This window comes from Hemicordylus capensis, chromosome 1 (assembly GCF_027244095.1).
Source record: "Hemicordylus capensis ecotype Gifberg chromosome 1, rHemCap1.1.pri, whole genome shotgun sequence".
Taxonomy (NCBI): Eukaryota; Metazoa; Chordata; class Lepidosauria; order Squamata; family Cordylidae; genus Hemicordylus; species Hemicordylus capensis.
Genome location: NC_069657.1, coordinates 349,919,240 through 349,931,529, shown reverse-complemented (window position 1 = coordinate 349,931,529; position 12,290 = coordinate 349,919,240). Strand labels below are relative to the sequence as shown.

The following is a 12,290-nucleotide window of genomic DNA, read 5'->3' as shown; positions in this document are numbered from 1 at the left end:
TCAGAATTGGGGGGAAAGGGATGGTGTTGTTGGCTTTAATATTGCAGGGAGAGTGTTCACAAAATGCTATTTTACTGTATTCGCATCAAGCATGCAATTTGTTGATGAAGTTCGCTCTCCTCTCCCATAATGCGTAAAGTTGGAGGAGGGTATGGAATGGAAACAAGGAGCATTCAGTCAATTCGTGTTGCATTTTCAGTAGGGTCGCATGTAACAAGTTTGGAATGTGGCGGTCACCGCTACTAACAATCCGGCTGGAATGCAGCCTCCCCCGGCTCCTGCACCGCGCACGCAAAGTTGCTTCTCGCTTCCCCCCGGCACCCCGCGCCGCTGCGTGCCACTGCCACCTGCACTTCGCCAATGGGAGGCGTCCCGGTCAACTCCATTCATAAACAAACCTCACGTGTTCTGCAATGCTGTTTATGGGAAGAGAATAAATTATACAGCGTTCGGGCACATACTATTCCTATGCGATTATGCAAATACAAAATTATGAATTGCGGACTGAGTCAGTTGTTTTGTTTTATTTCCGTTGCTTTTGCAAACACAAGAAGCTTTCCACCCCTTCCTTCCACTAGAGCAGACTGGATTTGTATTTATTTATTTATTTATTTATTTGGCCCTTTTTGGCCGATGTTTTAAGAAGGCGTTTTCGGAAATATTCCAGTCAGTCTGTCAGTTCCAAGGTGCGGCCGATCTCCTTGAAGGGGCGCTTCAGTTCTGTGGAACTGAAAAAGTCGGGGCAGGAAATCTCGTTCCCCTGAGTCACTCTCTGCGGTTCCTTGAAGGAAAAGTAGATTCTTATCAACAGTCATCCCAGGCGACGGCGGCTGCTTTTGCTGCTGAGCAGCAAATACCAGCAATCCTTGCAGGGGCCGCCCCCAACTCCCCGGGCCGGTTCCCCAACTGGAGGCGCCATCCACAAACTGACAGGGAGAAGAAATTGTTGAGGCTGCGGGGAAGGGAGAGAGCGAGCGAGAGAATTTTGGTAAGAAACTCTGATCAGAAACTCTGATTTAAACTTATGCTCTCTTTTGTTACTTGCCGGCCTGCTGCAGCTACAAGGACAAGCATCTCCGGCTGCTCCCCATTATCTGATGAGTTTAAACTGGAGTGACAGCAGGTTAATCCCACTCCCCTTTGGCCCCGGACGTTTCCATTTGGCCAAGGATTGACTCTTTTGAAGCCGGCTGTTCTGAGCCTTGAGGTGGTGCCAGCCACTTCAACCAATGGACAGCTTGCTGAACTCTCCGTCCTACCGCGACGCTCTTTGGCAATTAATAAATACCAGCTGATAAGCTGGAACCGCTTGGACTCCAGCGGTTACTGTTTCACTGTCATTTACTTGGAGGTGGCTTTAAAAAGAAAAAGCAAAATGTCAGGGAGGGTGGGAGAAGGGGAAGTCCATGCAGTCGTAATGTAATCCTCTGAGAAAGGCTGTGATTCTTAAGCCACTTACTTCGTAGTAGTACTACTGGAGTATTTTGGGGTTTTGCTTTGTTTTTGAGCAAGCCTATTGATTGCAAGAATACGAAATACAAACATGTCCCATATTACTCATTACTCAAAGGACTTTTTCGTAAAAGGATTAAGAACTAAAGGGACCTGAGCGTCTGTAAAGACCACCAAATCTAGTTATAAAACCTACAGCCCGATGTTATACATGTTTGCTCAGATGTCCCACTGAGTTTAATGCCATTTACTCCAAAATAGGTGTGCAGGAGTTTGTAGCTTTGGTACCTAATCTGTGAGGGAACTCCCACAGATTAATTTTAATAGTGTGTGTGGGGGTGATCTTAATTTACTGGCTCAATGCACCTGGGATTCAGGCTCCGGGGAAGCCTTTGGCCTTAATCTCAAATGTGTGTGCGGGAGGAGATTAATTGTGGCCGTTCCTTGATTAGTGGAAGCCTCAAATGCTTAAAAAAAAACACAACACCCACACACAACCCAATCCCCATCTTTCTATTACAAGTTCTGTAACTGTAACTAGTTCCTACGGATTAAGTACTGGGGTTAGACTCATAGGAACATAGAAAGCTGCCATATACAGAGTCAGACCATAGGTCCATCTAGCTCAGTATTGTCTACACAGACTGACAGCAGCTTCTCCAAGGTTGCAGGCAGGAATCTCTTTCAGCCCTATCTTGCAGACGCTAGGGAGGGAACTTGGAACCTTCTGCTCTTCCCAGAGCAGCTCCATCTCCTGAGGGGAATTTCTTACAGTGTTCACCCATCAAGTCTCGCATGCAGAGGTGCACCTAGGTAATTTTAGAGCTTGGACATAAAGGCCTTTGGAGGCCCCACTCCCCTGCAAATTAAGCATCATCATGCTAGGCTGGGTGTCCACACCTCCCGGGACAGATTAAAGAGGATTTGGGGGCCCCCAGAGGCTGTGGAGGCCCTGGACCTCAGCCCTGAAGTCCAGGGATAAGAGCACCTCTGTTCTCATTCCTATGCAACCAGGGTGGACCCTGCTTAGCTAAGGGGACAAGTCATGCATAATGCCAATGGCTTATTGGCCAGGGATGGGAAGGAGCTGGGGCGTATCTAGGGTAGGGCAGGCAGGGCACATGCCCCGGGTGCCACTTGAAGGGGGGCGCCATTTTTTAAAATTAAAAATTTGTTTTAAATGGCCACTGAAAACAAAATGGCCATTGTATATGCTCAAATGACCTCTGTGAGGCCCTAGGCTATGCCAGGCTTTGCAGTGGCCATTTTGTTTTCAGCAGCCATTTTAAAAAACAGTTATTGTACAAAATGGCCACCGCACATGCTCAAATGGTCCCTGCAAGCCCTAGAGGCCAGCGAGGTTAGGGGGAGAATTTGCATACACCCCCATGACCTTTAAGAAGCCCCCCGAAGGGGCTACAGGTAAACTTTTTAAAATAATATAATATAAGTCACTGTGCACATATTCAGATTGGCACTATGTACATACAGAGAATCAGAGCTTGTGAATACTGCTGAGCTGAAGCTTATGAGCTAGGATTGTATTCATTTGCTCTTACTTTCCTTCTTGTGATATGTGAGTTAAATGTGATGTCTTAATAATATGGCTATTAATGGTGAGTTTGTCTTTGAATCAGTGTGAAATCCTTAGTATTAAGGCCCGCTGGGAGTTTCGTGCTCTATTTCTCATTTTAACTGTCTTTCTGAAATACTAGAATATATTCCAAGCAGTGACACAGTTTACTCTGCATATCCTTTAATTATTTACAGAGTATCTGGGAAAAGTCAAATTCTCCATTGATTTTTAAAACTTATGTAATAGTGATGCTACAATGCATAGTAGAGAATTGGACAGGCATTTCCGTTTAGTTTTCCAAGTACACCTCCACATAGTCTTTGGGTATTTCATGAGCCCCAGCATACTGAAATTGGTAGTTTTCCAGCATTTTTTGGTCTGGCTACGTCCAATGTTAAATAGTTTTTGAAATATTAAAAAATTAACGAGCTTGACTTGTATTTTTGAGCTGATATTATGGTAAAGTTATCTGAAAGATGGGTGTCAGATGTTTGGACAGAGGGCGCAATTTCAGTGCTTGCCCTAGGCACTATTTTCTCTAGATATGCCTCTGGGAAGGAAACCCCTGTTCAGGAGCTGTAGGCCTCAGATTATCTGGAATGGTGTGTGGGGAGGCAGGGCAAACAACTGGAGACAGGGCCATCTCTGCCATGACCAGTTTGTGAGCTTTGCCAGGCGGGCGGGGGGCACATCTAGCCTCTCTTAGAAAAAGAATGCTAAATGTAACCAGGCCACGTTAATGTTCTCCTCATCCCTAACACAAAATGATCCCTGCATAAGGGCCAGTTTGGCTCTGTGGGTCGTTTCAGAATCCACCGTGGATGTCTGAAATAAGGGCTATCCCGCATAAGGCCTATAGGGAACAGTGAAGTGAGGGCCTTTCCATGGTATTGAAGTGCTGAAGAATGAAAGAGGAAGCCAGCTCACTTCCAGCAAAATCCTTCTGGCTGCCCACGAAGTCTACTACTGTGAGGACAGAATTCTGTCCAAACCACGGAGCTTCCGCAAGTAGAGTCTGCAAGGCAGCCGCCCGCGCAAGACAGCTCCTCTCTCGGGAGCGAGTGATTCCTTCTTCCCGCACCCTCTCGGAAGCCGGGAGTGGGGGCCAGGCCAGCAGCCCAGCAAGTGCCCCAGCCCAGCAAGTGCCTGGCTGCTGGGGAGAGGCAGGGCTGCTGGGCTTATTTCTGCCGGCAACGGCGTTCGGAAGAACAGAAGGGAAAACATCATCATTCATTGTTTTGCGTCCCTCCCAAGGGGTTAAGGAGGAGTCCCGGCGTTGCGTCGCTTTGCCTTTCTCCGCTCCGGCTTCATCACATAGCAATTTGCACCGGAGCGGGGAGGGGGAATCCGCTCCTTCCTCTGGAAGCAGCTTGCCGGAGCCTTTCGAGCGTCAGGCAAGGGAGGGGCGCGCTGGCTGCCAGGGGCCGGGCGCCAGAGCGGGAGGTCGCGAGGCAGTCCTGGGCGCCTGGAGCGGCCGGCGACGCTCTTCCTCATTGTTCCCGGCGGGCTCCTCCCCTTCTCTCTTTCCCTCCTCCTTCCCGCGATGCTGGCCTATAAAAGCCCTCCGGCGAGCGACAGCGCCGCACAACTGAGCTGACTCGAAGGGCTGGTGGGTTGCTTGCACTGCGCGCTTCTCTGTGCCACCTAACTCGCTAGCTGGCTTTGCCGATTTGACTCCAGCCCCTGCATTCTTCACCCATCAGTTTGGATTATTTCTGCTCACTGGCGCTCTTACCCAGCTCAGCAATGACAGTAAAAACGGAAGCTTCTGGATCCACGCTAACCTATTCGAAGATGAGAGGGATGGTGGCGATCCTGATCGGTGAGTGGGAAGGAAAGGAGCCCCAAAGCCGGGCAAAGGAGCCACAAGCGGCGCCTCCTGGAAAATTTCCTAGAGTCCAGAGGCTTTAGGCAGTGCAGTGCGGAGCGTGATGAATTTGATCAAGGATCGGGAAAAAGAGATCTACTAAAAATGCAAAGGGGGAAAAAGGATTGGAGATTAATCTGTGCTAATACTTTTTTTTTTTTAAAACTTGCAGCTTTTATGAAACAGAGAAGAATGGGGCTGAACGACTTCATTCAAAAAATCGCCACCAATTCCTATGCATGCAAGCAGTAAGTACCTTTACCTCCTGTAGAAATTCTCCGGAAAATGACAGTAACTTATTTTTGAAACTTCTAAAACAAGATGGAGTGATAGGCAATATAATTCTTTAGATGGGAGAATGGGAAACCTGTGGTTCCCCCCACAGGTGTTTTGTGGTTTTTTTTGGTATAAAATAGCATTAACAGTATGACCCTAAGCATGATTATTCAGAATGTAAGGCTCATTAGTTAAATTAAATGGGAATAGTTCCTAGCAAATATGTGTAGGATCGCATTTTAGTTTTGCTAAAACTGTGCAGTTATCGTGTGCAGATGGAAATTTTCATGATAGGAATGTGTGTCATTAAATAGTTCTTTTGGCTTTAAATCAGAGGCTGTTGAAGTATTCCAAGTTGAAAAATACAAAAGTTCTGAGAACACTGTATGGCATTCAGTTTCTGTGTCTGGCTGGGGCACAATAAACTGGAGAATGGCAACTAGTCTAGATTTCCTGATCCCTCAGCCCTGCTAGCCTCTGACCTTTAATTACAGAGGAAACTTAAGTCTCTTTGCGCAGAAGGGTTTGTTCCTGTCTCCTGTTTCATCTTAGCCCTGAAACCAAATAAGCTGTTTTAGTGTCTTTTAGTTTTCTGCCAACCTGAAATGTTCTCCAATAGAATGTTAGCATGCCCCCTAGTGGTGTGATTTTTTAATGCTCTTTTCCTTGTGCAACTGTTCTAATTATGTCATGTCTAATCTCTGCAGCCCTGAAGTTCAATCTATTTTGAAGATCTCGCAGCCTCAAGAGCCTGAACTTATGAATGCCAATCCTTCTCCTCCAGTAAGTAGCCTTTATTGTGTGCAGCTTTTCCAGAGCAGAGCTTAATGTGTCAGTAATAGAAACAGGTTTTAAATAGTTGTTCTATCCATTAGCAATCTGACAGGAATTGCCTTTCAGTTCAGAACGTAGTGTGGTGATATAACTTGGAAAGATACATTTTAGAATAAGTATATAGCCTTAGTCTAGAAGTAGAAAGGAGAATATAGATGGATGGATGGATGGTTTCCTATTTTATTTATATAGGAAACATGGCTAAACTTTTGAGTGCCAGCATTAAAGCATACTATCTTTGCTATTTGAATCCTATAAGAGTATGTAACCTGCTGTGTTCACTGAAGATAAAAAAGGGCATTTTTAAAAAGTCAGGATAGTTTAATGTAGGTTGTTAAAAATGTAACAATCTATTTGGATAAAATATTAATCCCCCCCCCTTTTCCCCATTTCAGCCCAGTCCATCCCAGCAAATAAATCTTGGTCCTTCATCTAACCCACATGCTAAACCAGCTGATTTTCATTTCCTGAAAGTTATTGGAAAAGGCAGTTTTGGGAAGGTAAGCTACATACTGTATTTTTTTAATCCATTTTAAAAATGTTTTATATAATGTCTAGGGCTGGATAGTCAAAGCTTTTGTTAATGAGGTGGATTCCTAAGCAAGTTCCCCTTAGTTTTGCCTCATGGCACCAGGAAACTCATAGCTTAGTACTGAGGATTAAACCAGTTGGTGTATTCTGGAGAATTTAGCAAGGAACAGAGAAAACATGGAAGAGCAGTTGGGTACAGGGCTGGGCATCTTTGCAAGAAGGTTTTGGCAAGAAAGTTCATGGAGAAGATTTCTTTGAATTATAGTCCCAGTGGGTTATGTTGTCCAGGTCCCTGCCCTAAGCCAATGTCCTCCACCCATTACACTGATCCATACTCTTAACATTCTTAGCCTATCCAGTTGCAAAGGGTGACTGTATCCCTCACTAGCATGTGGCTCCAAGTTAGTGTAATGGGCTTTAGATATTGGTGATTGCAGTTATGACTTGATTTCCTGCAGCACACAAGCAATGATTTGATTTATTTCAGGTTCTTCTTGCAAGGCACAAAGCAGAAGAACAATTCTATGCAGTGAAAGTCCTCCAGAAGAAAGCAATCCTGAAAAAGAAAGAGGTAAATACCTAGTTTTTCCCATTGGGATGCCTTTGCAATTAAGAATATAATAATAACAGACTGTCTGTTGTGCTGTTGAATTTTAAATGGTCCCTGTCCTCCTTTTCAGGAGAAACACATCATGTCAGAACGCAACGTCCTACTAAAGAATGTGAAGCACCCTTTCCTAGTAGGACTCCATTTTTCTTTCCAGACCGCTGACAAACTGTACTTTGTTCTAGACTACATCAATGGTGGAGAGGTAAGCAGAGAGAGCACACACAAAAAACCCCATGGGGCCAGGGGGATGGAGTTGTTTGGAGAGGGTGATCGAAAGACTCAACTTCCCTGTACCCTGAGAGACAAGCCAGCCCTGCCATGTGTACAACACAGCATTGTACTGTTTCTTCCCATTTGGTATGGAAGGGAGTTTGAGGGGAGGAGTTATTAGATTCAGTGTCTCCTGCTTGCCAGCATCTAATGGCAGGAAATGGCCAGATGATTACTGGGCCATTTCCTACAATTGTTCTCTCTAGCTATATATGTTGAGTTTAATTAAATGCATTGTTTGAAAGATTTTGCAATTGTTAACAGCTCCCCCCTCCCTCTCCTGTCTTCTACAGTTGTTCTATCATCTCCAGCGGGAACGTTGCTTCCTGGAACCACGAGCTCGTTTTTATGCTGCTGAAATTGCCAGTGCACTGGGTTACCTGCATTCTCTGAATATAGTTTATCGGTAAGGAAAGGCGCATGATTGTGTGTCTGTGAAAACTTTGGAATGTAGCTGCTAATACATAATGAAACTGTGTTTTTGTAAATGGGAGGTCAGGAATCTTGTGCATCTTTTAAGATGCCCAGTGCAGGTGTTGGGACGAGTGCAGGGCACCTTTTTAAGGGGCTTTCACTTGTGGTTTGTGTGTGAGAATCAGTAAGTGGGTTCCACTCTTACACACAAACAAAATTTCATTTGTGGTTCTTCTTTAAAACATGTTTGAGGACTATATATCAAATCAGTCAGTTTCAGAAGAACTCCCATTTTGAAAAATTGGCACAGAAGACCATTGTTCAGAAGAAAAATGGTAAGAATGAAGACCAACCAGCTGATGTGTCTGTTTTCCTTCTCCTTTTTGCCACAGAGACTTGAAGCCAGAGAACATTTTGCTTGATTCTCAGGGGCACATTGTCTTGACTGACTTTGGACTCTGCAAAGAGAACATAGAGCACAACGGCACAACTTCCACATTTTGTGGCACCCCTGAGGTAGGCTTGAGTTCTGCTTTATCTCAGTGACAATGATCTATTTGTTCAAAGTGCACAACAAGAAAAGGAATTCCCAAAAAAGACATTCTGTGCTGGTGGGGTGATTCAGACAGCCTCAGATTTATGAGCTTTCTGACAAGGTAGCAAAAAGAGAGAAAGATCCTTCAAATGATAGCCTTTGGGTGCAATAAAGGACACCAGTACTATGGGAAATGCTGTCAAAATAACTTCCACGTAGACAGAATATATTCTAAAGCCTATTGGGCTGGTTCTCGGTCCATGTGTGCAGACCTAAATTCATTTTACAGAGGTCTTCTGAAGCAGAACATTTGAAAAACAGGGATATGAAAACTGGGGATAAGTGTATTGGCTTTGTCTTCTCATTGTCTTTGGCTTCTGTTTTATCTAATGTTTCTACTCATCTTTTTGTTGGTAATAGTACCTTGCCCCTGAAGTCCTTCACAAGCAACCTTATGACTGGACTGTTGACTGGTGGTGCCTTGGAGCAGTTTTGTATGAGATGCTTTATGGACTGGTAAGTGGAAATAGAAACTGACCAATGACATAAGCCTAGCAGTAGTGTCCCCAACAGAACTGCCCTTAGAAAGCCCTGGCTGGGTGTGGGGCCTGAGGCAAATCAGCCAGTGTTGAACCCCCTTTCAGCTAATTTTGATGGGGATTCAAATAGTGGGGCCTGGGGCGGTCACCCTGCTTGCCATGCCTTAAAGACAGCCGTGCCCATCTGTAGTGGGAAGCAGCTACATCTTGGCTCCACAGAACTTCTGCTGTTAGTGGATCCTATATTTTGCATGTGCCTCTCACATCCAGCAGTTGTATTGCTAGTCCTTAGGACTTGAGATTAAACAATTCATAAGGAAGGGGAAGGGAAGGGATGTAGCTGCAGGTGGCTTCATCACCACTGCACTTTCATGTGTGTATCAAGATGACCATTGGGAACATTCAGGGTATTGTAGTCGTGCAATAAAATGTGCACTAGTTAATCTGTGTTTTTCTCCCTCTTTTCCAGCCCCCTTTCTATAGCAGAAACACAGCAGAAATGTATGACAACATCTTGAACAAGCCTCTGCAGCTAAAGCCAAATATTACCAACTCTGCTAGACACCTTTTGGAAGGCCTCTTGCAGAAGGACAGGACCAAGAGGCTGGGAGCAAAGGAAGACTTTGTAAGTGTCTCCTTGAGAGTTCAGGGAAGGGGAGGCTTTTGGGAAGTCTGCTGGACAGCTCAAGTCATCTTCAATTACTCTTGTCTGAATTGATGTAATTTCCGTTTCCTCAACAGATGGAGATTAAGAATCACATCTTCTTCTCCCCAATTAACTGGGATGATCTCATTAATAAGAAGATTACACCCCCTTTTAACCCAAATGTGGTAAGTATTGCTTCTAATTATAGGCTTGCTAAAGAGGGCTTCTGTTTATACGGGGCTGTCCAAAGGCTGAAGATAAAAATAATCAAAGGCAGGTTTTTAGTGCATGATTGGCCTGACCCTGAAGACAGCTATGAAAGATCTTTGGCTTTAAATGCTGTCTTCAGTGTATTCATGGGAGGAGTCATGCAAGCTGACTTCATAGCTTGCTCCAAATGCATAGTTAGCGCTTTCCTTTACATTCAGGGGGACGGCATGGCCTTACTACATTTGATATCCTAGCACATTTAGTTTCTGCAGTGACCCAACAAGCCTAATCCAAAACACTTAGAGAGCCCACTGAGTTCAGACTTACTTTGTTTTAGGCTGCCAGGCCTTTCCAGTTGAGATTAAATTGGCCCTAGCTAGGCCACTGAGTCCAATAGTCTTGCGTTCAAACGACATATGCACTGGCCTTCTTGACTATTAAGTAAGCACAACTTTGGGATAGTTGATGATGTGCAAATGACAAACGTCTATTGGACTCAATGGCCATGAAATACTACTACTGTGCAGGATGCTTAGAATTTAGCCTTTATTGTTGAATTCAAGTTCAGAGCTAATTAAAAACAACCCCCAAATTCTCATGTGTTAAAATCTTGACAAAAAGTGACCAGATCTCTGAACAAAAACTGGTCCATGAAGGGCTGCACCATTAACCTTTCTGTCTTCTTGTCCAGTTAAGAACTGATTGGGACATTCTTGGTAGTCTAGTGTTAACACCAAAACCCTCTTTCTTTGTTGTTCTCCAGAGTGGCCCCAGTGATCTGCGACACTTTGATCCCGAGTTCACAGAGGAGCCTGTCCCAAACTCCATTGGCCAGTCTACAGACAGCATCCTCATCACTGCCAGCGTCAAGGAGGCTGCTGAAGCTTTCCTGGGTTTCTCCTATGCCCCACCCATGGATTCTTTCTTGTGAATGTCTATGATTGATTGTTTCCCCACCGCTCCCCGTTTTTCTTTAAATTATGACCCTTTTGTTGGCCTTCTGGTTGAGCTGCCAGACGTCCAGTCATCTTGAATAAGAAAGTTTTGCACATCTTCCCTTCATGGCAGCTTTGCAGCCTTAATTTCAACTCTACTGCTGTTTGCTGGAAGCTTGTTTGTTTGTTTGTTTCCATTGTTGTTTGTTTCGAAGAGCAGATATGACTCCTTTTAAATGAACTTGCAATACATTTCACTTCTGGTTCTTCCCACCCACCAAAGTGGTGCTATCTCCTTTGGAAATTGAAGGAGGAGGAAAAACTGAAACAAAACAGCAACTGCTGCCATAGACTGCCATAGATCGTAAGCATTAGAACAACATGCTGTGTGTGTTAGTTTTAAGGGTTGTGGGTTTTGTGTTCTTTTTTTGGAGATAATGTTCCGAAAAGCCTTGCTTGAAGATCTTTCTGGATGTGATAAGGATTTTACGAAAACGTGCCTTTTTTCTGATGAGATCTTGCAAGCTCCAAAGCTTTTCCTGTCAAGAGTGTTTCTTGATTCATGCGTGGGTTTGCTATGTGGACAATGGTATGAGTGTGGTATGCATATTATGCAGATGGACTTTAGTTCAGAAGCGTCGGTGTGACACTCGCGGGACACTACAATGTGGGGCATTGTTTGTTCCTTCCATATTTGGAAGACAATAAATTAATAAGTGTCGATAGTGATTTTTTTTTTAAAAAAAAAAAATGTAAAAAGTGTACAGTTAATAACGAAAACTTTCAAGATGGGCTTCGATGACTTGTATCTCAAATGCCTGAAGAAGGCATTGCTGCTATGGAAATAATATATGTAAATATAAATATTTCTATTTTTAGAAAGGGTTTCTATGGACCAAAATGCCCCAGCTGCAGTCTGTCAAAGCTGTTGGTTTATTTCTTCTTTATACGATCTGAAGAGAATCGTATAAATGGTTTTTTTGTATAAACTGTAAAATTGGGGGCATTATTTATAGTTTGTGTTATATTACTTTTTTGTTTGCATTCCAGGTTGTATGTATTGTAAAAAGACCTGTACAATTGGTTGCAATGCTAGATGTATATTTAAAAAGGAAAAAAACACTTTAAAGGCTTATAATGTGTACCACCATTGTAATGTAATTAACATGGTTATAATATGTACCACTTTTGTGACCAAATTCATTGGTTTGCAGTAAAATCTTGGACAATATTTCTATAAATGCTGCCAGTTCTTTCTTTTATAAATACAAGACCAGTTTCTCCTCATCCTCCTGATGCCATCAACATTTAGCATTTTTCTGCATTGGAATGGACTCCTGAAATGTATTTCCTATAGTAATTAAGAGCACTTCCCCTGTACTGCACAGCAATGCCAAGAAACGTATCAGGGCTACCCAAGGTGTGGCTGTTGGTTTGTTAAAAGGCTTGCAGATGAGCCTGTGGTGCATCAGCCATGGACTGTCCAGCTGCATTTGTGATACTTTGGTGGTAATAGACACCAAGGTTTGGCAGCAGCACAAGAGAACTGGGATGGTATAGTAGTATAAAGGCTGAGCTAGGGATTGGAAAGGCCC

General features: G+C 44.0%; 1 protein-coding gene across 3 annotated transcripts in view; it reads left to right on the top strand.

Moving 5' to 3' along the window:
• The window catches only part of SGK1 (serum/glucocorticoid regulated kinase 1), a 106,293-nt gene extending 94,367 nt beyond the window's left edge, over window positions 1-11,926 (top strand). Inside the window, exons 1-12 of one of the 3 annotated variants that reach the window (XM_053287962.1) lie at window positions 968-988; window positions 5,068-5,143; window positions 5,879-5,954; window positions 6,401-6,505; window positions 7,024-7,107; window positions 7,217-7,348; window positions 7,710-7,822; window positions 8,223-8,346; window positions 8,786-8,881; window positions 9,374-9,529; window positions 9,646-9,735; window positions 10,524-11,926. In XM_053287962.1, coding sequence (XP_053143937.1) covers window positions 5,073-5,143; window positions 5,879-5,954; window positions 6,401-6,505; window positions 7,024-7,107; window positions 7,217-7,348; window positions 7,710-7,822; window positions 8,223-8,346; window positions 8,786-8,881; window positions 9,374-9,529; window positions 9,646-9,735; window positions 10,524-10,691 — 1,215 coding nt within the window. In that variant the 5' untranslated portion in view covers window positions 968-988; window positions 5,068-5,072 and the 3' untranslated portion in view covers window positions 10,692-11,926. Of the gene's footprint in view, window positions 1-967; window positions 989-4,599; window positions 4,851-5,067; window positions 5,144-5,878; window positions 5,955-6,400; window positions 6,506-7,023; window positions 7,108-7,216; window positions 7,349-7,709; window positions 7,823-8,222; window positions 8,347-8,785; window positions 8,882-9,373; window positions 9,530-9,645; window positions 9,736-10,523 lie in introns of those variants that run through there. The other 2 variants (XM_053287953.1, XM_053287944.1) reach the window with 2 other exon arrangements.
• Window positions 11,927-12,290: the final 364 nt, after the last annotated feature.